The following is a 24,590-nucleotide window of genomic DNA, read 5'->3' as shown; positions in this document are numbered from 1 at the left end:
TTATTGTAAGACCTGAAGTCAAGCAATGTCAGTCAGTCTTCTGCCTTTGTTCTTAACTACTATGACATTTTTTTTTTTTGTCCCTCTATGTGAACTTTTAGGTTATCAACATAATACCTTGCTGGCATTTCATTAGGATTGCATTTAAAGACCAAATTGGTTCAGAACTGACTTCTTGACAACATTAGTCTTCCTGTCCTGTCCATGAACATGAAAAATTTTCCATGTATTTATTTCTTTATTTAACATTTTTGTGGTTTTCTTCATATAAATAAATAAGGAATAAATCTTGCACAGGTTTTTTTGGACATATGACTAAGTATTTCTTTTGGGGAGGGAATGCTAATATAAATGGTATTGTATTTTAATTTCAAATTCTACTTGTTCACTGATGTTATATAGGAAAGCTACTGACTGTTTTGAGTATTAATCTGGAATACTGCAACCTTGCTTATTAACATCAGGATTATTTCAAATCTTGAAATTTCCAGAATTGTTTATTAATTCCAGAATATTACTGTTGATGATGATTTTTTAAGGTTTTCTACATAGACAATTACATCATGTGGTACCAAAGATCATTTTATTTATTTCACCACTTTTGATTTCTTTTCTTATTTTATTTTGGTAGCTAATAGATCCAGTGTGATGTTCAAAAATAGCTTTGAAAGGGAACATCCATGCTTTACTTCTGATATTAGTGGGTAAGCATCTAGAGTTTAGGGTTTTGTTTTTGTTTTGCTTTGTTTTTCCTTTTTTTACCATTAAATATGATATCTTTCATATTTCTAGTTTGCTGAGAGGTTTTATTATAAATTGATGTTGCATCTTGTCAAAGGCTTTTTCTCTATTGTTAAAATTGATTTAATTAAGTGATGTATATTTTTCAGACTGTTAATATAATAAACTGTATTATTTGGTTTTTGAGTTTTGAGGCATCTTCCCAAACCTGAAATTGATTTCATTTTGTCAGGCATATAATTATTTTAATACATTGTTGGATATGATATGTTAATATTTTGTTAAGGATTTTGCATCTATTTTTTAAAGAAGTTGAAGAGACCCTTCCTAACATTTTTTAGGTTGCTAACTTTTTGTTAGCATTTGCTCCCCACGTAAACTTTTTGACTGTATGTGAGACTTTTGGCAAAACTGATTCTAACGTTTTCAGCTTGTAGCCTCAAGGTGTGAGTAAAGCCCTGGCTTGCCTCAGATGCTTCTGATCTTCCATGATCCCTAAAGCACGTTCTTCTTAGGCCAAATAATAGGAACACAGGGGTTCCATCTCCACAAGCAAAGATATGATTAGTCCTTGCCTGAATAATGCGTCTAAATTTCTTCTTGGCCATAGCAAATCTCATACCTAGGTCCCAAATTAATGGGATGGGAAAGTATATTCTTCCTAGATTAGACAAAACTCTTATAAAAGTTACTAAGAGTTGTTATTTTTTTTTTCTCCTTTGAGACTTATTCTCTGTTATCCAGGCTGGCCTCAAACTCTGGGGTTTCAGTGATTCTTGTGACTCTGCCTTTGAGTGGCTGGGACTATACGTTCATGTCACCAGCCCCAAATACAAGTATTTTTAAACACTTTTCCTTCCTACTGGTATAATGTTCCTCAAAATATAATTATTTTTTATTTCATGTTAATACAGAATTTAACATTGTTGAAAAAACAAACTTAGCAACTCAAATCTTAGTCCTTAGACAAACAATATTTTGCCAGCATTCAGGCCACCACACTCTAGACACCCTGGATCATAAGCTACATTTTAACAAGCTCCTTAGGTGATTCATATGTACATTAAAATTTAAAAGCCCCCATCTAAATCATACAGAAGTTTAAAAAAGCTTTCTGGTAAAAAGAAGTGGCACTGTTTTATATTCATAATTTCCTTATCGACATGAACAAATACTTCTTAATTTTAATCATTGGAAATAATTTGGGTTTTATTGATTCAAATATTTCAAGTCAAAATTGTGTGGGTAGATTTGTATTCAGCTGCCTGAAATAATTTTTTGAAAGTTCTCAGAATTTTTTAAAAAATGATAATTGATTTATTCGGCAAAGATTTTTTGAGTATCTATTATATGCCAGGCTTTGTTCTGGTTACGTGGGATACAGGGAAAAATAGATAAAAATCCTCTATTCTTCATAGAGCTCTTATTCTGACTGATGGCAGTGATGGGGGACATAAACATAAAGCAAAATAAAATAGCACAGTAGTTACAAAAAGTAAAAAACAAAATAAGTTAACACAATATATATATATATATATATATATATATATATATATATATATATATATTTCATGGGGATAAGTTCTATTGGAAGAAATAGGGAAAAGTAAGGAAAAAATGCTTAGGGTGTGTATTACAATTTTAAATAGGGCAGCAATATAAATTCTCATTGAGAAATTGATATTTGAATAAAAAAATAAAAAAATGATCAGGCAAAGTGGTATGTGTTATATTTGATGGACTTTTTTAAAATTATGTTTTTTCTAGTTGTAGATGGACACAGTACCTTTATTTTTATGTGGTGCTGAGGATTGAACCCAGGGCCTCACGCATGAGAGGCAAGCGCTTTACCACTGAGCAATAACCCCAGCCCTTGATGGACTTTTTAACAAAGTATATTTTCAAGGTCAACAATTTATTAAAACACATTCCTTTTTAGGTTACTACCATATTCAATAACTATGTCCTTTGGTTTCTATCAATGCATTCATATCATTTCACTACCCACTTAGTTATCCTTCAGGACTTTTATAATTAATTAATTTATTTTTGAGTTAACTCATTTTCATCCTGACTGCCCTCTCTTATTTGTCATGGTAGAATTCTCAAATTTTCAATTAAGAAGATGAATTGGGAAGTAGGAGGTATCATGATGCCATATCTGCTACTCTTTTCTCAGAGTAAGGTTATATTCTCTATATATCTGTATATATGGAACCTCTGTATTGCATTTAGTTCAATATTCCATCTGAAACTTTTTGTCATTTCAGAATTTTTGCTCAGTGGTGGCAAAAATGAATTTGACAGCATCCACTGTCCTCTGTGGGTGCCTGTGTACATTATCCTTTCTATATACAGAGAAATTTTTACTTAGATAATTATAGATGCTCCTCCACTTAAACTGGGATTTCATCTCAATACACTTCTTGTCATATACACTTCTTGTCATTTGAACTCCTTAAGTTGGGAATGCATTTACTATACCTAACATGATGTAGCTTAGCAACACAGTTAAACAACAATCTGTTTAACCTTATGACTATATGACGGACTGGGAATTACAAGAGAAGAACTTATTGCTTTATCACTAGCCTGGGAAATGATCATCTTACGAAATATTGATCAAATTCCAAAATTTGAAATATGGTGTCTACCGAATGTGTATCTCTTCTACACATTAAAAGGTTATAAAAAGTTAAGTCAGACCATCCTAAATTAGAGACTTTATACTTTGGTCTTCATCAGTAAGCATTTAAAATCTAAGCATATATTTCATAATTAACATTCACATTACTTGCTTTTTAGTCCTTTGTTTCCTTTTCATTTATTTATTTGGTAAGCATTGGGTACCTCTAATATAATTGGCCCTGTGGCAAAAACAAAGAAGGACAAGATATGACTTGAATAATTTTGGAGCTCCTTGTCTAGTAATAGAGATAGATACATAAACATTCACAATTTGAGTGAGAGAGTTAAGTGCAAATTACTTCTGGAAGGGACAAAGGGAGATAATTAAGTCATATTCAAATACTAATCCAAAATAGGCTTGCATAAAAGTGATCCATCACCTTGAAAACAAATATTGTGTTTTCAGGGACTTTATTAACCATGGACTCTGAATCACTTTTGTTTTCTGTGGGAGATTATGGTAGAAAATGGGTTAGGTATCATAGTGTTAATAAGCCAGGCTTCCTGTGAAGGATCAGCTATCCTAAGCTTCACACACTTCTTATTGTAGGCTGCAGATGAGTGACTGGGACTTGGAAGCCTTTCATTGTCTTTCCTAAATTATCCTTGTTCTTACTTGCCCAGTGTTTTATATAATATCATATTTTCCACGTTATGAAATGAGATAGTCAATATGGAAGAAGAAATTATGTGTGAGGATTTTTCTCTGGATCATTCATGGGCCAAATCAGATTTTCTAAATCTTTTATGTATAGCATGCATTCTAAATTTTCAAAAGATTGACATTATCAATGCATTTTTTCCAGATTACTTTATCCCAAAAACCTTTTTTTTGTGTGTGGAAACAAATTCCATGTAGCATTTTTACATCTGATATCGATAAAAATGATAGATAGATAGATATAGATATATTCAAGAAAAAAAGGTTTTAGTTCCAAAATTTTCTCCTATTTCTTCTTAAAGTTTCATAGTTATATATATATATATATATATATATATATATATATATATATATATATTACATTACATTCAAGTTTATGATCTTTTGTATTTATTTCCATATAAGTTATAAGCTTTAGGTTTAGGTCAAGAACCCCTTCCCCCAGTAGCTATCCAATTCTTCTAATGCAATGAATAAGACTACACTCCCTTGGTTTAATTGCTTTTTCCTTTTTGTCAGAAATTAATTCATGGGGCTGGGGATGTGGCTCAAGCGGTAGCGCGCTTGCCTGGCATGCGTGCGGCCCGGGTTTGATCCTCAGCACCACATACAAAACAAAGATGTTGTGTCCGCCAATAACTAAAAAATAAATATTAAAATTCTCTGTCTCTCTCTCTCCCTCTTTCACTCTCTCTTAAAAAAAAAAAGAAATTAATTCATTGTACTTTTCTGGAGCTATTTTTGGATTCTCTATCAGAATAGAGATCTAAGTGTGCTATAGTTTGGCTATGTAATGCCCTCCGAAGGATATGTGTGTTAAAGGCTTAGTCCCCAGTTTGGTACTTTGGAAGGTAGTGGAATGTTAAGGATGAAAGAGTAGTGGAAGGCTTTTAGGTCATGGGTGAATGCGTTCAGTGGGGATTGTGGGATGTTGGTCTTTCCTCTCTCTTTGCTTCTTTAATGCCACGTAAGTAGCTTTCTCTGCCATGTTCGCTCACATGGTGTGCTGCCTCACTATAGGCCCTAAAGCACCAGGATTGATGGAAACCTCCAAAACTGTGAGACAGAATGAATCTTTCTTCTTTTTAACATTCTTTATATAAGATTTTTTTTACAGTAACAGAAAATTCACTACCATAAAATGTCTTTTCTTCTACCAACACAACACAATCTTGATAACAAAAGCTGTACAATAAATCTTGACATTATTTAGTGATTACTCTGCATTTATTAGTCTTTAAAATTGTTTTGGTTATTTTAGTTCCTCTGATTTTCCAAATAAATTTTGGAAATATATCATCTGTAATTAGAAATAATATTAAAATGATTTTTTTGAGAATTATATTAAATAAGAAAGTCAATTTGGGGAGAAGCAATATCTCTTATCCATGAGCACAGTATGCTTCTTCACTATTTTGACCTTTGATTTCTTTCATCAGTATTTTGCAGTTTTTAGCATATAAGTTCTATACAAGTTTCATTAGTTTTATACCTAAGTATTTGATTTTTGAAGGCTTATAAATGGTATTACATTATAAATATTTTTTCCATATGTTCACTGATAGTATATAGAAATAAAGTTAATTTTCATGTCAATCTTGTGTCCTTAGACCTTATTGAGTCAAAAAAGTTCTCAGACTTTTGCAGTAGAGATTTATTTTGTAGACAATAATGTCATCTGAAATAGGGACAGTTTTAATTCTTCCTGGCTGCTTTGTGGACCTTGAAGATTTTGTAGAAAGCTTCAAGTGAGACCAATTGAAATAGAGATTTCTTTCTGAAGTATTTTTAAATCATTAGTTGCATTTTCATAGTAGCTACAAAATGACTTAAATTATCTACTTTGCACTGAATAAGCTTGTGCTTTGCTAAAAAATAGGTCTGTGTCATTCATGTTGTCACATTTATGGATATACAGATGTTTATAGTATTCCTGTATCATATTTTTGATATTATAGCCCCAGAGTCTATAATAGTCCATGTTTTACTTGTGCTATAATCTGTGTGTTCCCTCTTTCATTTGATATTATTTGTAAGTAGAGAGGATCAGTTAAAGAAAAATTGAGAAATAATACATGCAGCTATTATTACCTTATAAACGGTTTGTCGGAGTTCAGGTAAATGAATTATAAAAAGAGTTTGAGATGATCTTGGAAGGTAGCTCATGCTCTCGTACATAAGGATCTATGACTTCTGTGAAGGATTTATTTTACTCAATTACAATTAAACTTGAACTTTTTTCTCTGCCCTAGCACTTATTCCATTCTATTAAAATGTGAGAACTCCACAAGGACACATTTATTGACAAATCAGTCTCAACATTTACCAAATTGCTGTTGGATGAATTGAAAAATGAAGCACCCACCAATCAAGAAATCATTTCTCTGACCTTACAGACAATAGAGATGAGGAGAACAGAGGCCTGTTGAGACAGAATATACTGCCTCACATAAAGAGCTTTCTCAACTCTCGGGTACCCCTTCTTGTAATCTTTTTCCTAATATTGAATCAATTTTCTTAGTATGAGTTTTTGATGATAATGTCTTCCAATTTGTACTTCTCCTTAATAATAAACCTTAAGTATTAGAAAATAGGTACCATCAATTAGATACATCACATCTCCACATATTCTCTTTTCTCATATTCTTAGTAAAAATATTCCTTAATAGGATTTTACATGCATGGTCCTAAGACTACTGTTATCTGGTTTTCCTCTTATTGGATAGTTTCAGTTCCTAATTTTCCCCTTAAATATTGGAAATAAGTATTTAGAAAATGTTAGTGTAATCTGACAATAATTGTGATTCACAATATTATTCTGTTTCTCTGTCTCTGTCTATGTTTCTCTTTCTTTCTCTCATCTACCATAGATAATTGATGTGGCTTAAGAATTTTAGTAGTTTAGTTTTTATTTTCTCAGTTAGTCTTGTGCCAGTTATATGTAAGAAGGATGAAGTGATGATTGAATCAAGAATAGATTAAAAAGAGTTCCAAATGATGGGAACTACAGGGTGGTAGAAAAATCCCAGAGGCAAGAGAGATCATGGTGTGTTAGCATGGTTAACTTATCTAACATTTAGCCTGTTTAGCATTTGATTTGAGAGCAAGGAATAGCTAGGAGTCTAGAGATACAAGCATGGTTTTCTGATAGTCCTTGCTAAGAAATGGATTGAAAGGAAGGAAGGAGAATAGGAATAGGAATGACAGTGGAATCAATATGACATAATTTTCCTATGTAGGTTTATGAATATACCACAGTGAATCTAAATATCATGTACATCCAGAAGACTGGGAATCTATTTAGAATAAGATATATTCCATGTTTGTATGACTATCTCATAGTAGATTCTACTGTCATGTATAAGTCAAAAGCACAAATAAAAATTAAATGCATGCTTTAACTTGAGAGTTCTAGAAAGACATTTAAATACAGAAATAATAGAATCAAAATTGTATCTTAGAAACATCATTGACAGCAGTGTATATGAGAGCAAATTTGAAGGTGGAGTATCACAGGGAGACTGTCGATATTCCATTCAAGATGTATGGTGTCAAGTTGCTTTCAATGAAGATGAAAAGAAGGTAATAAACATCTGGAAGGAATAAGTTTACAGATTTGATGAATACTTAACTCTAGAGGATTTCTGGGCTGGGAAAGTGGATAACTGGTAGTTTTCTTCACTCTTAAAGATGCAGAAGGATGAGGAGGTTGTAAGTTCATAACTTAACTTCTGCTCTTTTGCTTGACATGTGTCCAATGAACAATTGATAGATACCAGTCCATATGTAGATCTTAAGTTTTAAAAGGATGTTTCTGCAGGAGATGTGAAATTAGCAATCATCAAATAATATCAGGACCCCAACATCAGATCCTGATAATAGCAATATTGGAGAGGAGGATGGTTATAAAGGAGATGAAAACAGGCAGAAGGAAAAGGAAAAAAATACTGTGTTGTCCCAGAAGACCAGGAAAGTTATAGTTCTAAAAGAAGTAGTCAATAGCAGATTTGCAAACCTTAAATAACACGTATTCAGAAACTTCTATTAGACTTAATAATAAGGAAGGAATTTGCAATCAATAAACACCAATTTTAGGAAGTCATAGAAATTTAACTATGGGCATTACTTTTCATATTTAATGGCATCTCATCTATTGTCCACTGCAGTTACCCTGGCTCACACTTATCTCATTATTAACATTTTAAACTTAAAAGTATGATTTGCCATTCACATTAAAATTCTATTATTATGTAGCATCTACCAATTTCTGAGCTTATCTCTAGACTAATAGAATCAGCACAAATAGACAATATACTTGTGTGGTTACATACTTCAAATATCTTCCTGAAATTAAATATTTTTGAAACAAATGTGCTTTCTCTACACTTTGAAAAGAGAAATAATATTATATATCTATACATAGTTTCTGAATTTCATTGGTTAACACAAAATTAGATTTCTTAATAACAGAAACTAGTGTTTAACATCATAAGAGTTAATTTTCCCTTTACAATTTTAACACAAAAATATCTATATGCTTTTTCTTTATCTTCAAATAATTGCTTCCCTGAGGTTAGAAGCAACATTCCACAAAGAAGATGAGAAGTGCCATTGTGGATTCTGTAAGAAGAGTGAGAACTGGCACTAGTAATTGAAGTACAGATACAGGGTAGGGATGTAGTCAGGAAGATCCTAGAAATTGGTGCAAATTGGTAAGAGGTCTTTGGGTTTCTTACTGTTGCAATTATTCTGTGTGTCATTGATAAAAAAGTCATAGGACCAGTAACTGAAGTGAGAAGTAGTTCTACTTCATCATAAAGGGTCACATCAATTATAATATACTATGTATTGGAAATTGGAATATGAATAGTGCATGATCTCTGGGAGAGGGCGTCCACAAACCAATAAAGAATTATGAAGGAGCTACAGAAGGGCTTCATATATTATCGGCAAAAACAATTGTGGAATATTATCTAAATAGAGTCTGATAAAAGAAAGACAAAAATTGAGAACATCAAGGTGGTTTAATTCTTCTAAATTAGAATTATTATAATTACTTAGATAAATCAAACATACATATATATAAAATATCATACATTATTGAACACATAAGATATTAAGAATCATGTGAAATATTAATATAAAGTAATGATGAGAAATATTAGGATGGAGTTGGTTAAGACAAAGATGAAATATATAAATAATAATTATATTCCTAACAAAATTTTATTCTGAAATAAAGTTTTAAGAAGGAAAGATATTATGGAAGAGTGATTCATTGTCAAAATATATCTTTGCACAAGGAAAATAGTTCAATGAGATGAAAAGACTTGGAGGAAATAATAGATATGACAGGATGAATATCAATTATATGCAAAATTAATGGTGAATAATATAATAGAATATGTAATGTAAATAGTATATATTAGAAAGATAGCTTCATGAAAAGTATTTAAGCAGTAAAATTGAGCTAAAATAAAATACTTAGTCATGATATAGAAGTGTCCTTAGTGATATCATATATAATGGCTTAAAAATATTGAAAAGATGAACAAAGATGTATATTGCAATGAAAGACTAGCCCATCAATTTAACATTAACTTTTAAGTGTTTAAAGGTAAAAAGTAGGATAAAGATATAATTTGTTAGCTTCATCCAAATATATTTTAAAAAGCCATTAGTGTAGTACAAAAATATGAAAATCCAGTTATTAACTCATAGTATAAAAAAAGTTCCATGCTGTTTCTGAAGATCAGATAAACAAAAGCAAAGTCAACAGTATTTTTAAATTGTGATTGGTAGGGTTAAATTAATACACATATGTTGAACTTTGAGCCTTGAAAAATGGAAGCATTTCTTTCAATCATATTGGTTATGTTTATGCATCAGTTACAAAGTAGAACACATGTTTTAAAATTTCATGTAGTATAAATTGTGGATTATTGTTTGCTTGACTAAAGCACAACAAACCTAAAGGTTTAAACTAAAATGCTGAGGCAATCAGATATTCTTAAATAAATACTGGATAAAATGTATTTAATTTAGAATAAGTAGTTTTAAAACAGAATCAAGGACAGTAGTGTCAAAAGCATAAAGTAGTTGGGAATATATTTTGGGCAAGTTGAGTCTGGAAAAATACTGTTGGAAGAAATTAGAAACTGTTGAGATCTGCCTTATGACTTAATGCCGATGTGTAGTTAACAATACCGTAGCGTACATTAAAAATTTTGTTGGGGGAATGATCTCATGTTAAGTGTACTTACTACAACTGAAAGAAAAGAAAAAAGAAAAGGAATGAAAGGAAGAAAATAGTGGGAGCCAGAACTGATTGCTGAATGTTTAATGGGGGCAACATATTTTTATAGTCATAATTATATTTGTTTAAATATTAATCCCAGTGGCTCAGGATTAGTGAGACACTGTCTCAACAACAACAACAACAAAACTAATTAGAACAAGTTAAAAAAAATAAAAATTTCAAAAAACAAAAACAAAACCAAAAACACCCCAGCATAAATAGAGGCAATAAAATGTCGAGTCATGGAAAAAAGGGGAAAACAAAAAGTGGGGGGCTGTCTCTCAAGAGTAAAGCACCCCTGAGTTCTTTTCCCAAGAGAAGGGAAAAAAAGAAATTGAGAATGTATTACTTTTTAGTGGAGAAATGTATTGGACTCTAATCAGATACTCAAAGTAAACACTGTGGATTTTAGGATAAATCAGAGTTATGCCTCTGGATAAGATGTACTGAAATGGTAAAAGATTCCTTCTGTGTTCTTTCTGCTAAAATACATAACCTGCATATCATGACAAGCATTCCTCAGACTACCCCAAATTCAATTCAAGTACTTTCTGTAATAAATGCCTTGTCCTAATCAAATATGTTGAGATTAAGAAAGAAAAGTAAATAAGAAGCACTTGCAGATTAAGAGGCTTAACAGTCATGGAAGCCAAATGGGATGTGTCATCCTGGATTGGATCCTGAACCAATGGGAGAAACAGTCATAAAGGATATAATTAGGATAATTCATAATATTTAAATATGGACTGTAGATTTGTAATGTTAAATGTTATGTTTTTGTGATTTTGCTATAGCCATACAAGAAAATACCCTTGTTTATATGAAAGAAATAAAGTATTGAAAAAATGACAGTTTTCCAATTTATTTTCAAATGCTTCTGAAGAAGACATATATAGATATGCACATGGAGCAAATGGGATAATATAACCATTTATGAATTTAGTTAAAGAATAGATGAGACCTAATCTATACTATTAACTTGTAAGTTTGAAATTTTTACAAAGTAAATAATTACAAACTATAAGATAATATTAAGAATATCAGAGGAATGTAGAAAACAGAAAATGCCAATTATTAATACAAAGTAACTATTTTTTAAAGTAGATAGAACTCCACCAAATTTTAATTTTAAAAAGAAAAAAAAATCTCATAATTTCATAAGTTTAGCTTTGCTAAAGGATAATAAATGAAAATCATTTGAAGACCAGTAACTCTCGGCTACTTTGCACATGTCTATGAAATGGTTAATTTTCTTGGAGAAAAATGACTGAAATTACCTTATAAAACAGAAAACTTAATTACACAATTAACTATCAGATAAGTTATTAAAAAATATCCTCAAATTTCTGTCTCTTGAGATAGATACTGCTGAGTTCTATCAAATTTTAGTGAAGTGATTATATCCAAAGAAACAATTCCAACTATGTAAAATAATAAAGTTTGTTTTATGAAGCTCATATATCACTGATAATGAAGACTCCAGAAATTAAAAGGAACACTGTAGAACAAACTCTATGCATGTAGATATGCAAAAACTTAGAATGCTAGCAAACAAAGCTCAAAAGTATAAGTATTATATCAAGCACATCTTACAAACATTGTAAGAATGTTTTAAGGTAACAACCTTTAAATGTAACCAAATAATTAATGGAAAAAAATTAAACCTATGGGTGCCAAATGTATTTGCTTAAATTAAGCAACTATTTCTTATAATATGCATAGAATACTACTTTAATAGGCTAAGGATACTCTTAACAAATTAGTGTAGGAAACAAGTGAAATATTTTCATTAAAATCAAGGACATGTCAAAATATATATTTCTACTGTGAAGTATCTGTTCAGTTCCTTAGACCATTTATTGATGGGGTTACTTGTTTTTTTGGTATTAAGTTTTTTGAGTCCTTTATATATCCTGGATATTAATGCTCTATCTAAGGTGCATGTGGTAAAGATTTCCTCCCATTTTTTAGGCTCTCTCTTCACATTATTGATTGTTTCCTTTGCAGAGAAGAAACTTTTTAGTTTAAATCCATCCCATTTATTGATTCTTCATTTTATTTCTTGAACTTTAGGAGTCTTGTTAAGGAAGTCGGGGCCTAATCCAACATGATAAAGATTTGGGCCTACTTTTTCTTCTATTAGGTGCAGGATCTCTGTTCTAGTGCCTAAGAGTTGGGTTTTGTGCAGGGTGAGAAATAGAGGTTAAGTTTCATTTTGCTACATATGGACTTCCAGTTTTCCCAGCATTATTGTTGAAGAGGCTATCTTTTCTCCAATATATGTTTTTGGCACCTTTGTCTAGTATGAGATAACCATATTTATGTTGGTTTGTCTCTGTATCCTCTATTCTGTACCACTGGTCTATGTGTTTATTTTGGTGCCAATACCATGCTGCTTTTGTCACTATTGCTCTGTAATATAGTTTAAGGCCTGCTATTGTGAGGCCTCCTACTTCACTCTTCCTGCTAAGGATTGCTTTGGCTATTTTGTGTCTCTTATTTTTCCAAATGAATTTCATGATTGCTTTTTCTATTTCTATGAAGAATGTCATTGAGATTTTGATAGGAATTGCATTAAATCTGTGTAACAGTTTTGGTAGTATGGCTATTTTCACAATAATAATTCTGCCTATCCAAGAGCATGGGAGATCTTTCCAGCTTCTAAGATCTTCTTCAATTTCTTTCTTTAGTGTTCTGTAGTTTTCATTGTAGAGGACTTTCACCTCTTGTTAGTATGATTCCAAAGTATTTATTTTTTTGAGGCTATGGTGAATGGGGTATTTAGCAATTAGAGAAATGCAAACCAAAATCACACTAAGATTTCATCTTACTCCTGTCAGAAGAGCAATTATCAAGAATACAAACAATAATAAGTGTTGGTGAGGATGTGGGGTAAAAGGTACACTCATACATTGCTGGTGGGACTGGAAATTAGTGCAACCACTTTGGAAAGTAGTATGGAGATTCCTCAGAAAACTTGGAATGGAACCACCATTCAACCCAGTAATCCCACTCCTCAGTTTATACCCAAAGGACTTAAAATCAGTATATTGCCACATTGATATTTATAGCAGCTCAATTCACAGTAGCTAAGCTATGCAACCAACCTAGGTGCCCTTCAACAAATGAATGGAAAAAGAAAATGTGGTACATATACACTATTGAATATTACTCATGAGATCATGACATTTTCAGGTAAATGGATGAAGCTGAGGAATACTATGCTAAGTAAAATAATCCAAACCCCCCAAAACAAAAGGCTGAATATTTTCTCTGATAAGTAGATGCTAATCCATAATGGGGGGGGTGTAAGGAAGAATGAAGAAACTTTAGATAGTACAGAGGGGAGGGGGGATGTGGATAGGAAGGATAGTTGAATAAGATAGGCATTATTACCGTATACACATGTATGATTACACTACTGGTGTAACTCTGTACCATGTATAGCCAAAGGAATGAGAAGTTGTCCTCCATTTGTGTACAGTGTGTCAAAATGCATTCTACTATCATGTATAACTAATTAGAATAAATTAAAATAAATATTTGAATATATATATATATATATATATATACACACACACACACACTACTGATTTACCTATTAAATATTTCTTTTGTTTTTTGATCAGCATGTAGCAAACATAAAATGGAATGAAAAAATGTCAAATAGTAATTATTTTAGAATATAAATATACATCTCAAAAACCCAAGATTTACCTTTTAAAAAGGCAACATTCCACTACTTGATTGTGTGCTATCCTACCCCCCAAGTTTATGTGCACTTGGGCTGTGTAGTGTTTTTCCAAAATCCATGTCTACCTAAAACCTCAGAATGTAACCTTCTTTGGAAACAGGGTTTTAGTAGATGTAATCAATATAAAAAGAGATCAGACTGGATTAAGAGGAGTCCTAATCCAATGACTGGTATTACATTTGGACATAGATCCAGAGGGAAGAGGATGAGAAGATGCTCAGGGGGAATGCTATGTGACAGAGATCAAAGCCAAAGACACACGATTGCTGGTGCCACAGCAGCAATGAATTCACAAGGAATGATTTTGCCCTAGACAGAGCAGGATCTGTCAGCACCCTGACTGCAGCTGTGAGATGATACATTTCTACTGTTTTAAACCACCCAGTTTCTTTTTGCTAAACAGCCCTAGAAAACTGATCAATCCTCAATTACACAGCTAGGAATGTGCCCACTGAGAACTGAAAACCAGCTTCTCTAATCATGCTTTTTTAGAGGTGGCTTTACTATCAGGATTTTAAATTCTTGTCCTTTGCTTCCCTAGTATCTTATTCTACCAGAAGGTCTACAAATAAATAAATAAATAATTTCCTTAGATAATTTGGGAACATGCTTTTTGTATGAAGAAATAGCTCCTACATTGTGGAAATTCTGAGAGCCCTTAATGTGCTAGTTGTTATTATTATTATTGTTATTGTTATTATTATAAAGAAGGACATAATTGATAGGATTTATCCCATTCCTTTGGTTGCAGAACCTTCTTCCTTTGAATGATAAACTGACATTCATGGGAAATTAGTATCAGAAATGATAACCACATCACTCTACCCCAAGAATAATCAAGCCAAGCAGATGCCTTTAGTCTCCGTGGCACTCCCACAGGAAAGGTGTGCTTAGAATGTGTCCTCACAGTCTTATGTAGTTTCTTTTGCTGTAGTTTTTGTAAATTTGCAAGATTGCCACCCTCACTCGAACCAAGCAGAATACCTTATAAAGAGTAATATCCCAGGGACTGTGTCGTATCGCTCTTCACACCTTACAGCTCTGCTGCTCATGATATAATATTAAGCAAAGTTTATCTCGGAACTTCAGCCTTCTCAACAACAAAAATAAGAAGGAAAACAATGATGTTAGGATTAAATGAAATGACAAATATAAAGAGAATATTCAGAAGTAGCACACAGTATGTTCAATACCCAGTTACCCATTTTCTAGACTGTTTCCTATTTTCCTTAATATACTTAATTTATAGAATATGTACAAATTTATATCAGATAAATAAATGAATAGAATGATGAGCTCTTGATTTTAGAAATATGATTGTAGGATCTTATAAGGTTATGGTCTTTTGAAATGATATCTTTTTAAAAGAAATATATATTTTATACTTTGAAAGATATTGATCATTATAGCATGTGGAAAGGTGAAAACTGGTTTGATTAATGATATGGCTGTAGACAAAGGTGATAATTTTCTTCCTTCCTTATGCCACACCTGTCTGGCACTCGCATTAATTGCACCATGAAATGCCAAGAATTAACATCTGCTCACAGAAATGTTTGTAGCTTTCTCACCTGGAACCTATGGGAAATAATGAAACATGAAATTAAAGGTGTTCCCTCTTACCACAGTGATGTGAAATTCAAACAGCTTACAATTGTTTGTTCTATTTTCCCCACCTGTATGTCGGTATGTCAGAATTAAATTTGCTAAGGAAACATATCATCAAAACTATAGTAAAAATCAAAATAAAGATGTGATTTACATTATAGAGAGAGGTTCACATAGCAGAGTTTTTATGATTTTTTTAAAATAAATCTTGTTTTCTGCAGCTACATGTTGTACAAATGGCTTCACTAAGTATTGGTTTATATGGTAATCAGATCCTTATGGGCTGCCAAATTTTCTAACACAAGGACAGTGAATTACTTCATGATATAATTCTTTTTTAAAATACATTGAATTAATTAATTATTTTATTTTTATGTGGATCAAACCTAGGTACTCACAAGTGCTGGGCAAAGGCTCTGCAGACACTGAGCCACAACCCAAGCCCTGATATAATTCTTAATCGAGACTACAGTTCAGATTCTAAACTAGATGTAGACTTAGACTTAGGGTTACTAATATTTTAGTGAGATTTCCTTCCCAGACCTCTGAAAGAATATTTAGGAGAACTTGAATATTTTGATCTAAAAGATTTATAAGTATTTTAGTCTATTATATGAAGAATAAATTATAAAAATGAATCTGAAATGTAATTTTAAAACTAACTCAGCAATTGGATATAAAAGGGCATCTTGTTTATTTGGTGATAAAAACTATGATAGAAAAATATCTTCTATCCTTAAACACATAAGAAATTAGTATTGGTCTGACTGCTAAATTAAACCATTTTTAAAAGAATATTTATCCTGACATTTTCTTAAATTTATCATTTTTAATCTAAAAATGATCTTTTTAAACCCATTTTCATTGTTGGGCAAGTTTCTTAGTAGGAGATGTGATATAACTAGCTGTAATTTTATATACTATAAAATACCTAGAAACAATTTTACAAATTACAGAAATTTTCATTTTCATTTTATATACTGTAAAATGGCATAGAAACAATTATACAACTTACATTTCATATTTTCCACTTTATTAACTACAAAGAATATGGAGTTTATTTTTTAAACAATTTTTTATTTTGATAACTTTAAAATATATTCATAAAGGAAAACCACTATTCTACTGATAAGCACAATAGAATTTTGAAATTCTTAAGGCCTGGTGTAATAGAATTAAGTAGATTTTTGTCCAGAAATTGTTATGGATTCTTTTTTCCTTTGGACAGTGTGTTGGAGAATCGCCCCCTTAGTGTGTTGGTGACAAATAAGTTTTATGCTCATTTATATAAAATTACTTTAAAGAATTTGAACAATTGTTCAAATGACCTTTCTTTGAAAAATCACCATCTGGATACATATTGACATGCTACAATAGGTTCTCCTCAAGTCCATTTAGTTTTGGATCCCATCTCACATATAATTATAATTTTAGCGATTTTCATTTTTAGTTGTAATATTCAAGCACAAATTAATACAAAATTACTGTTTTCAATTAATTGTAAACAAAATATTTTGCTACTTTTCAAATCATTCACTCACTGGTTTTATTCAGGATCATACTATTTACTTAAACATAAGGATGATCAAAAGTGTCCCAAACACACCATAAGAAATGACCTTTTATACCAAAATGCTCCATTTTATAATATCTACACAAACATTGATAGCCTTATAGCTAACTTTAGCATTATAAAGAGATGTCTGTGTAATTTCTCATATCCAGAAAATGTAAGAAAAAACAAATTAAATAAACTTTAAAAAAAACACCTGGGAAATAGTTTGGTATTCAATGTAACTTAACATATTTAATTTCTGCAACTTACTACAATAAATTAATTCAAATTATTACATCTTTTGTACCTTTTTCATTTCATAATTTTCTCATCTCTAAAGAGATTAACTTCTTAAAAAATTATGATTCATGGTAGCTTTTGTGGCAGGCAATATTTCCCAAACTAAACTCTTGTGGAATAATAAATTTTCTAAATTTACTACTAAGACCTTGGAAGCAAAGATGAGAAAAGAGAAGTAATAAATTACATTGAATAAATAGGTGTTCAGAAGAGATAGTGTGTGTGATGCTAAAGTTCTTTTCTCAAGTTCTGAGACTAGGACTAGATTTGTGGAGAAATGAACTTATGTCACCATGCAAATAACTGTATAGAAGAAACTCACATGCTCTATTTAAATGCTGCCATCAGGATAGCATTGTAAGGTTTGGAATACTGCATGATATAGTAATATCACTGTTTTCTGAAACACAAACTTGTAAGACAGTGGATTTCCATTCTTTCTAACATAAATTTGAAAATGTTTTCCAGGTACTTTTAGTGGGCACTGTGATTTTGAATTTGACCTCTGTGCCTGGGAGCAGGATCAGGATGAGGACTGTGACTGGAATCTGAAACCTAGCAGCATCCCACCTACAAGCACAGAGCCTGCTGTGGACCACACCTTAGGCAATTCATCTGGCCATTACATCTTTATAAAGAGCTATTTTTCACAGCAACCCATGAAGACAGCCAGACTATCAAGCCCAGTCATAAGTAAGAAAAGCAAAAACTGCAAGGTATGGAAGGAAAAGTCCCAATTATTGTGCATGACTGTTCATAAAATCAAATACTGCAAATAGAATGGCAGGGGTCAGACCAAATATGAGTTTGAACTTGTTCGAATGGTATATGTGAAGTAAAGAAAAAAAGAAGAAAGAATGAAAGGGAAGGATTGTTAGAAATTTTCTTCCAATGGATAAATTCCATGGATATTGGAATTTTGGAAACCAGTGGAAAATTCCATGGTTTATCATTCATGAGGATAGATAACACAAAAAAATGTAAAATGCTAGTTCCTTCCCTTTGGAGAGTTTAGCTTATTGGAACTATGAAAATTTTACCACAAAAAAATGAAATAATATGCAGGATATAATTAAATATGTCCAAGAATTAATATTAAAGATGGTTAAAACCACAATAAAAGTCTTGGAGGAGATTTCATGGAAAAGGAAAGAGTGAACTGGGTCCTTAATAAAGAATTTCTGTAGGTAAGCAGGAAATGTGACATAGTCCCTAGCTTGTGAAATTTGAAGAAAACATCTGTGAGGTTTTAAAAATCTAAATTTAACTTTATGATGCCGTAAATCAAAAAGCCTCATACAATGACTACATATTTGCAGAGTTTTCCACGTTCCTCTCATGTTTGCTTAGTTGTTTGTTTATACTCAATAAAGGATTTTGAGTCAGCTAGATTAGGAACTAAGTTTACCTTTATGTGTAATATAAACCATGCACTTAGAGATGACTTCACAGGAAACTTGTGCATAAACAAATGTGTCATTTATTTATATTTATGATAAGAAACACACTCTCCATAAGATCTGATCACATGTCCTCTGATTATGGTATTCCTTAATGGGTGAACACTGAAAAGAATACAAACTATATCCAGCAAGTTTGTTTGCGGACCCAGTCAGGCTAGGAGACAGTTATAGGACTTAAAACTTTGTTACCTTCAAGATCTAATCTTCTGTTGCACCTACGTCCATAGTACAAAAAAGACTCAGTGACCAGGCTTCAACATTCTGTCATTTGAGTCTTCACACACACGAAACTTCAGTTTATCATAGTTTTTCTGTCTAATCTTGATAGGATTTCTTGGTTTAACCCCCGCAGAGCAACCTCATCTCCAGACTGTGAGGATTTTCTACAATAGAAGTGATGTAATCAGATGAGAGTTTTAGAAAAAGAATTGGGTTAGCAGACTAGAATCGAAGTAACAAGTCACAGAATAATATATTTAGTTCTTAATTTGGTTAAAAATTGAGTTTTAATCAAACATAGTTTCATGATTTTGCTGTCTTACAAATGACTGGATACTTTCTTAGAAATAAAACCCAGACACACGAGATTTTATATGCACTGAATCTATGCTGTATCTGGTTCTATATATCAATAGAAAATTGCAAATTCAGTTTAGTCTTGGAAAACTGAATGATATATATATATATATATATATATATATGATATATATCATATACATATATACAAATGATATATGTATATATACACAATTTCATTTGACTTCTAAGCTTTTCTATTTAGATACTTGCACTGAAAATGTTCAAAATATTGTTTTTTTCATACTGTAGTAGCTGAGACTTTCATTCATCCCTATCTCCCCCTGGTCCCAGGACTATAGTCTCCACTATTTTAAGCATCTATATGAGAATAATGAAGTATATGCAGAAGAAAAGTCAAAAAAATAATAATTAATGATTCATTTTGTGAATATTTATGATAAGGATTGAATACAGAGAGGAAAGGTCACACTAAGAGTTATTGGTTCTTTCATATCATAAAAATGTGTATCAGGTAAGTAGTGACTTCACAAATTTACAGAAGGATCATCTCTGTTCTTTCACCCTCTGGAAAATTTTAAAGCAAAGAAAATTGAATGGTTTTTTCTTCTTCTTTTGGAGGATAGGTGGATGGGAGGCAGGCAGGCAGAGATTGATGGGGAAAGAAATCAAATCTCTGAAGAACAGGAATTTCCAGTTTAAAAAAACAACACCTCCTTTGAAGAATTAATAGCAAATTTTCATTGCCTCTTGTTGCCCTGAGATTAGGTCATCTTGACATCAGGTGCGCTTCCTAAAACTGGAAATTGGGTGTGTGTGTTTGCACATAAATCTGATGACTCATTCATAAAATGACCTTCAGATAGAGAAGGATTGACCAAGACACAAAACATATGGCTTGTATTTGTAGAACAAATACATATGTTAATCAGAAACCTGGCTGACCATGTCTTTGGCTGTATGGGATCCACTAGGAAGTATACCATTCAGCTGGGCCTGATCATCTCTGTTGATGCTGCCCATAAAGTTGGCCTGAGGCCTTTTTTATTGATTATTAAAATCAATAATTCCATCCAGGAATTATTAAAATCAATAATTCCATCCAGGAATCCAATACAAACAGCCAGACAGTTCATGTTGGGAGTTAATAAAAGAAATATTTTTGTATCATAGAAGAATACTTGTAGAATTCATCAGCTAGGAAATCCAAGTAGTCACTTCACATAGTGTACTGCTTTTGGTATAGGCTTTTTGCACTAATGCACTGCATATATTCCTTGATTCTTTACCTTTTAAATATTCATTTTCTCTTTCTCTAGAGTATGAATTGATACATGTGACTGTGAGTTTTTCAGTGTCTTTTTCCTCTATGAAGATTATACCACAACTGTTTTCTCTCATTCACTCAATGATAAGACAAGAGCTTTAAGCAGTTCTGAATTTCTGTTGTTCCTGATCTGTTCTGTTCTTTTTTCCCAGAGTTTTCCCTGAATTTCTTCTGCTGTAAAACAATGACTAAAAATCTAGTATAACACTTTTTGACACATTGAAATGTTAATCTTCCAAAATACTTCTATTAATTTTCACTCTGGGGAAAACTCCCAAGGCTGCTCTTCTAAGGCCTGCTTCTAGCATTTTCAAGTAAAATTTGGATAATTGCTGTTCTGGTGGTTTTGCTACATATAGAGGAGCCCTGAGGATCTTGTAGAACTGAAAAAATGTTTTCACAAGAGTGTGATGAAATAAAAGAATATTCTGTGATTTTTAAGAAAGTGATTTAACTCACTCTCTTGATAATGAACCCACTCTCACAATAATGACCTTAATCTATTCACAGAGGCAGAGCCTAATCACCTCTTTAAGGTCCCTTCTCAGCACCATTCTGTTGGGAATTAAATCCCCAACACAGGAATTTTGCAGGACACACTGAAACCATAACCTCAATGAATCTCACATTTAGAAGTCATACAAAGTCAACTCAGTTCATTTTTTATTAAGTTTCTATACAGTCCTTACTATACTAGTAAACTGCTGTATATCATAATGTGTAATTCAATAATTTCCTAATTCAAGAATTATAACTCAGCTTTATTGTACATACAGAACAATGGGATACACTAGTCTAATTTTCCTCCCAGATATGTTAATAAATGAGAATTATTATATAAGCATAAAGTGTAATTAATTGTATTACTAACATATAATATTCCTATTCTTGGTTACAGATCATTTTTTATTACCACATGTATGGAACTGGCATTGGGGCCCTCACCTTGATCCAAGTATCAGTCTCAAACCGAACGAAAGTCCTACTTAATCTCACTGCAGAACAAGGCAATTTCTGGCGGAAACAACAATTATCACTGTTTGGTGATGAGGACTTCCAAATCAAATTTGAAGGTAGAGTCGGCAAAGGTCACCATGGCAGTATTGCACTTGATGACATAGTGTTTACAGAGAGCTGTATATCATCTCATTCCTCCATGAGAGAAGAACTGGCTGTGCCTCTTCCAACAGGTATGTTTTAATTTGTGTTTGCTGCTTGTTTTTACAGGGTAGATGGTGAGAAGGAAGTGCAAAAGCACTGATTAATTCACTGCTTCAAAAAGAAAAAAAACTACCTTTTGAACGTAAAAATCAAAATATTTTTCAAGCTTTTACTCATAAAAATGTCTTCTGAATTTTCATTAAACCTTTGTTATACTTACTAGTTCCTGAATTCTCAGCTTAGTCAGCTTTTTTTTTCTAGATCAATATGATCCTCTGTTTTCAGTTTGATTAAAAAATTCAGTCCTACACAAAGTTTCATTCACTTTAACAAAATCTAAGAAAAGCAAGAGCAGAGTTGGTCCATTTTAATAAAACATTATTGTAGTTATATTCAGTTTTGCCTCAACTTGTGGTGAGGTTACATCCTGAGAAACCCATCATTTAGTTGAAAATATTATAAATGCAAAGGTCATTTAATACACCTAACCCAGAGCACATCATAGCACAGCTCTGCAGGACCCTGTAGAGCATCAGTTGCTTACCTGCATGATTGCATCACTGACTGGGAGCTGTAGCTTATTGCTGAGGCCCAGCATTCAGGGAGAGTATCATATCCTAAACTGGGAGCCCATGAAAAGCTCACAATTTGAAATTCTAACTATGGCTTCCACTAAATGTGGATTGCTTTCTTCCCACCATAATGTTGAAGAATTTTCCTTGGACCATTATAAATCAGGGGCTGTCTCTATAAGCCTTATTCTTTGCAGACTCATGAGAATGTCAACTTGAGTGGTTGAATTTATGCATTGCAATAGTGTAGATGATTAAATATGTCCATATGTCCTTTTAACCTAAAATATTTTTTGGTAATTTATCTTAAGAATTATAGTAAAATGTTGAGTTGGCAGACATTTGATATAATACATGCAGTGGCTACATTGTAAGAAGTGAAAATAGCAAGTGTCATTAATTCCTATGATATATTAAAGGTATGAGATGAAAATATGTTATTTAAATGACAAAAGAGCAAATTCCATCAATTGATAATGGGACAGATATTAATATGTAAACCGTGAGTTTAGTGTAGAAAACAAAGTGCACTTCCATTGGTTTCTAAACTGTGTCTTTTATAGTTGAAAGGACTAAGAAATAATAAAGCTTATTAGGAATAAGCTTTTTTATTTGCTTTGTCTTCTAACATGGCAAGTAGAATGGGGAACATGGCAATTTCTGTCTTTACTTCTCTGTTCATTGCAAAAGGAATATTTTAACATGGATAAAAGGAAGTTTATATATGTTTCCTAGTTGATGATTAAATAGGCTCTTTACTTGATAGGCTTCTAACTCTATCTGGAATAGCATAGAGGAAAACATGCAAGCATTTCAGGATGAAAACACGCAAACATTTCAACATTCTGTTGAGGCCTATGTATATTCATGTGGATTCATTGCAAATGTGTTTCTGCTTCCTCAGATTAATCTTCCTTGAGAAAAGCTTTGCCTTCTTTTAGTCTAGGATGTTTGGATCAGCTATACTGGTTATAAAGTTCTGGTATTTGGAATAGTAACTTTGTGAATTTATCATGGCAACTGAGAGTAGGAAAATACCTCCCCCAAAACTCTAATATTGGATATGATATGATTAAGTGCCAAGAGAAACCTCTGTGAGAATGTGGAGAATACAGAATATAAGTTGTGTTGGTATCTAGTTTTAGGCTAATTACAGAATTCTCAGAACTTTGAAACCACACTTGGAACTCATAGGAGGAAAAGATCTCCCCAGTTTTTAGGGAAGTGGTGGCTGAATCTGAGCAAATAATGAATAGATGAAGAATATAGTAGAGGTCCCTGTGGGTAGACCAGATGGCAAGGGAGAGAAGAGATGGTGTCCCGTGGACTGTGGAGGTGGAGTTTAGATAGCTCCACATAAGCAGACACCGAGTGCAACTGAACACCTGAGACAGTCAAGGGAAATGGATTAAACTGGGGACTACCTTGAGTATTAGTATGTTGACTGGTCTTAGAAAATAAACATTAAGTGCACATACAAGTAAAAAAGAAGAAAGGATTAATATGGAATAGAAAAGTTAATATATTACTAATATATTGATAGTATATTTTTATTATGTAAAAGTAGGAAAGAAATATTCATTTATATAAAGTGTTAAAATTGGTAGGAATGGGTGTAGTAGAAGACTCCCAGAAGAAAACCTGAAAGCCTTTATTTCTATCCGTGGAGCACTCTAAAAATCGAGGTAAAATAGTCTAGTATTTTCATAGCTAGCTTGTCTCTGTTGCTTACATTCAAGTGAAAAGCACATGTGCAATGAAGTTCACTTTCCTATGAAATGTTGAATGTACCTTTAAGTGCCTTCAGAAATTAAACGTATACATTTATATGTTGGTAAGAGTAAAATAGTACACTTTGCGAAATCTCTAGTTGTGAAATGATTTTGAAAAACCATGCCTTTATATTGAGTTCAGAGGGCTCTTTA

At 32.2% G+C, this 24,590-nt stretch overlaps 1 protein-coding gene across 1 annotated transcript in view; it reads left to right on the top strand.

Annotated features, from left to right (window-relative positions):
* The window catches only part of Malrd1 (MAM and LDL receptor class A domain containing 1), a 670,952-nt gene that overhangs the window by 305,325 nt on the left and 341,037 nt on the right, over window positions 1-24,590 (top strand). Inside the window, exons 25-26 of the mRNA XM_046423053.1 lie at window positions 18,074-18,321; window positions 21,831-22,122. Coding sequence (XP_046279009.1) covers window positions 18,074-18,321; window positions 21,831-22,122 — 540 coding nt within the window. The remainder of the gene's footprint in view (window positions 1-18,073; window positions 18,322-21,830; window positions 22,123-24,590) is intronic.

This window comes from Marmota monax, unplaced genomic scaffold (assembly GCF_021218885.2).
Source record: "Marmota monax isolate L192 unplaced genomic scaffold, Marmota_monax_Labrador192_F-V1.1 WCK01_AAM20220418_F8-fsc00098, whole genome shotgun sequence".
Taxonomy (NCBI): domain Eukaryota; kingdom Metazoa; phylum Chordata; class Mammalia; order Rodentia; family Sciuridae; genus Marmota; species Marmota monax.
Note: the sequence above shows the minus strand (reverse complement) of the source record. Positions and strands in the feature narration are given on the sequence as shown.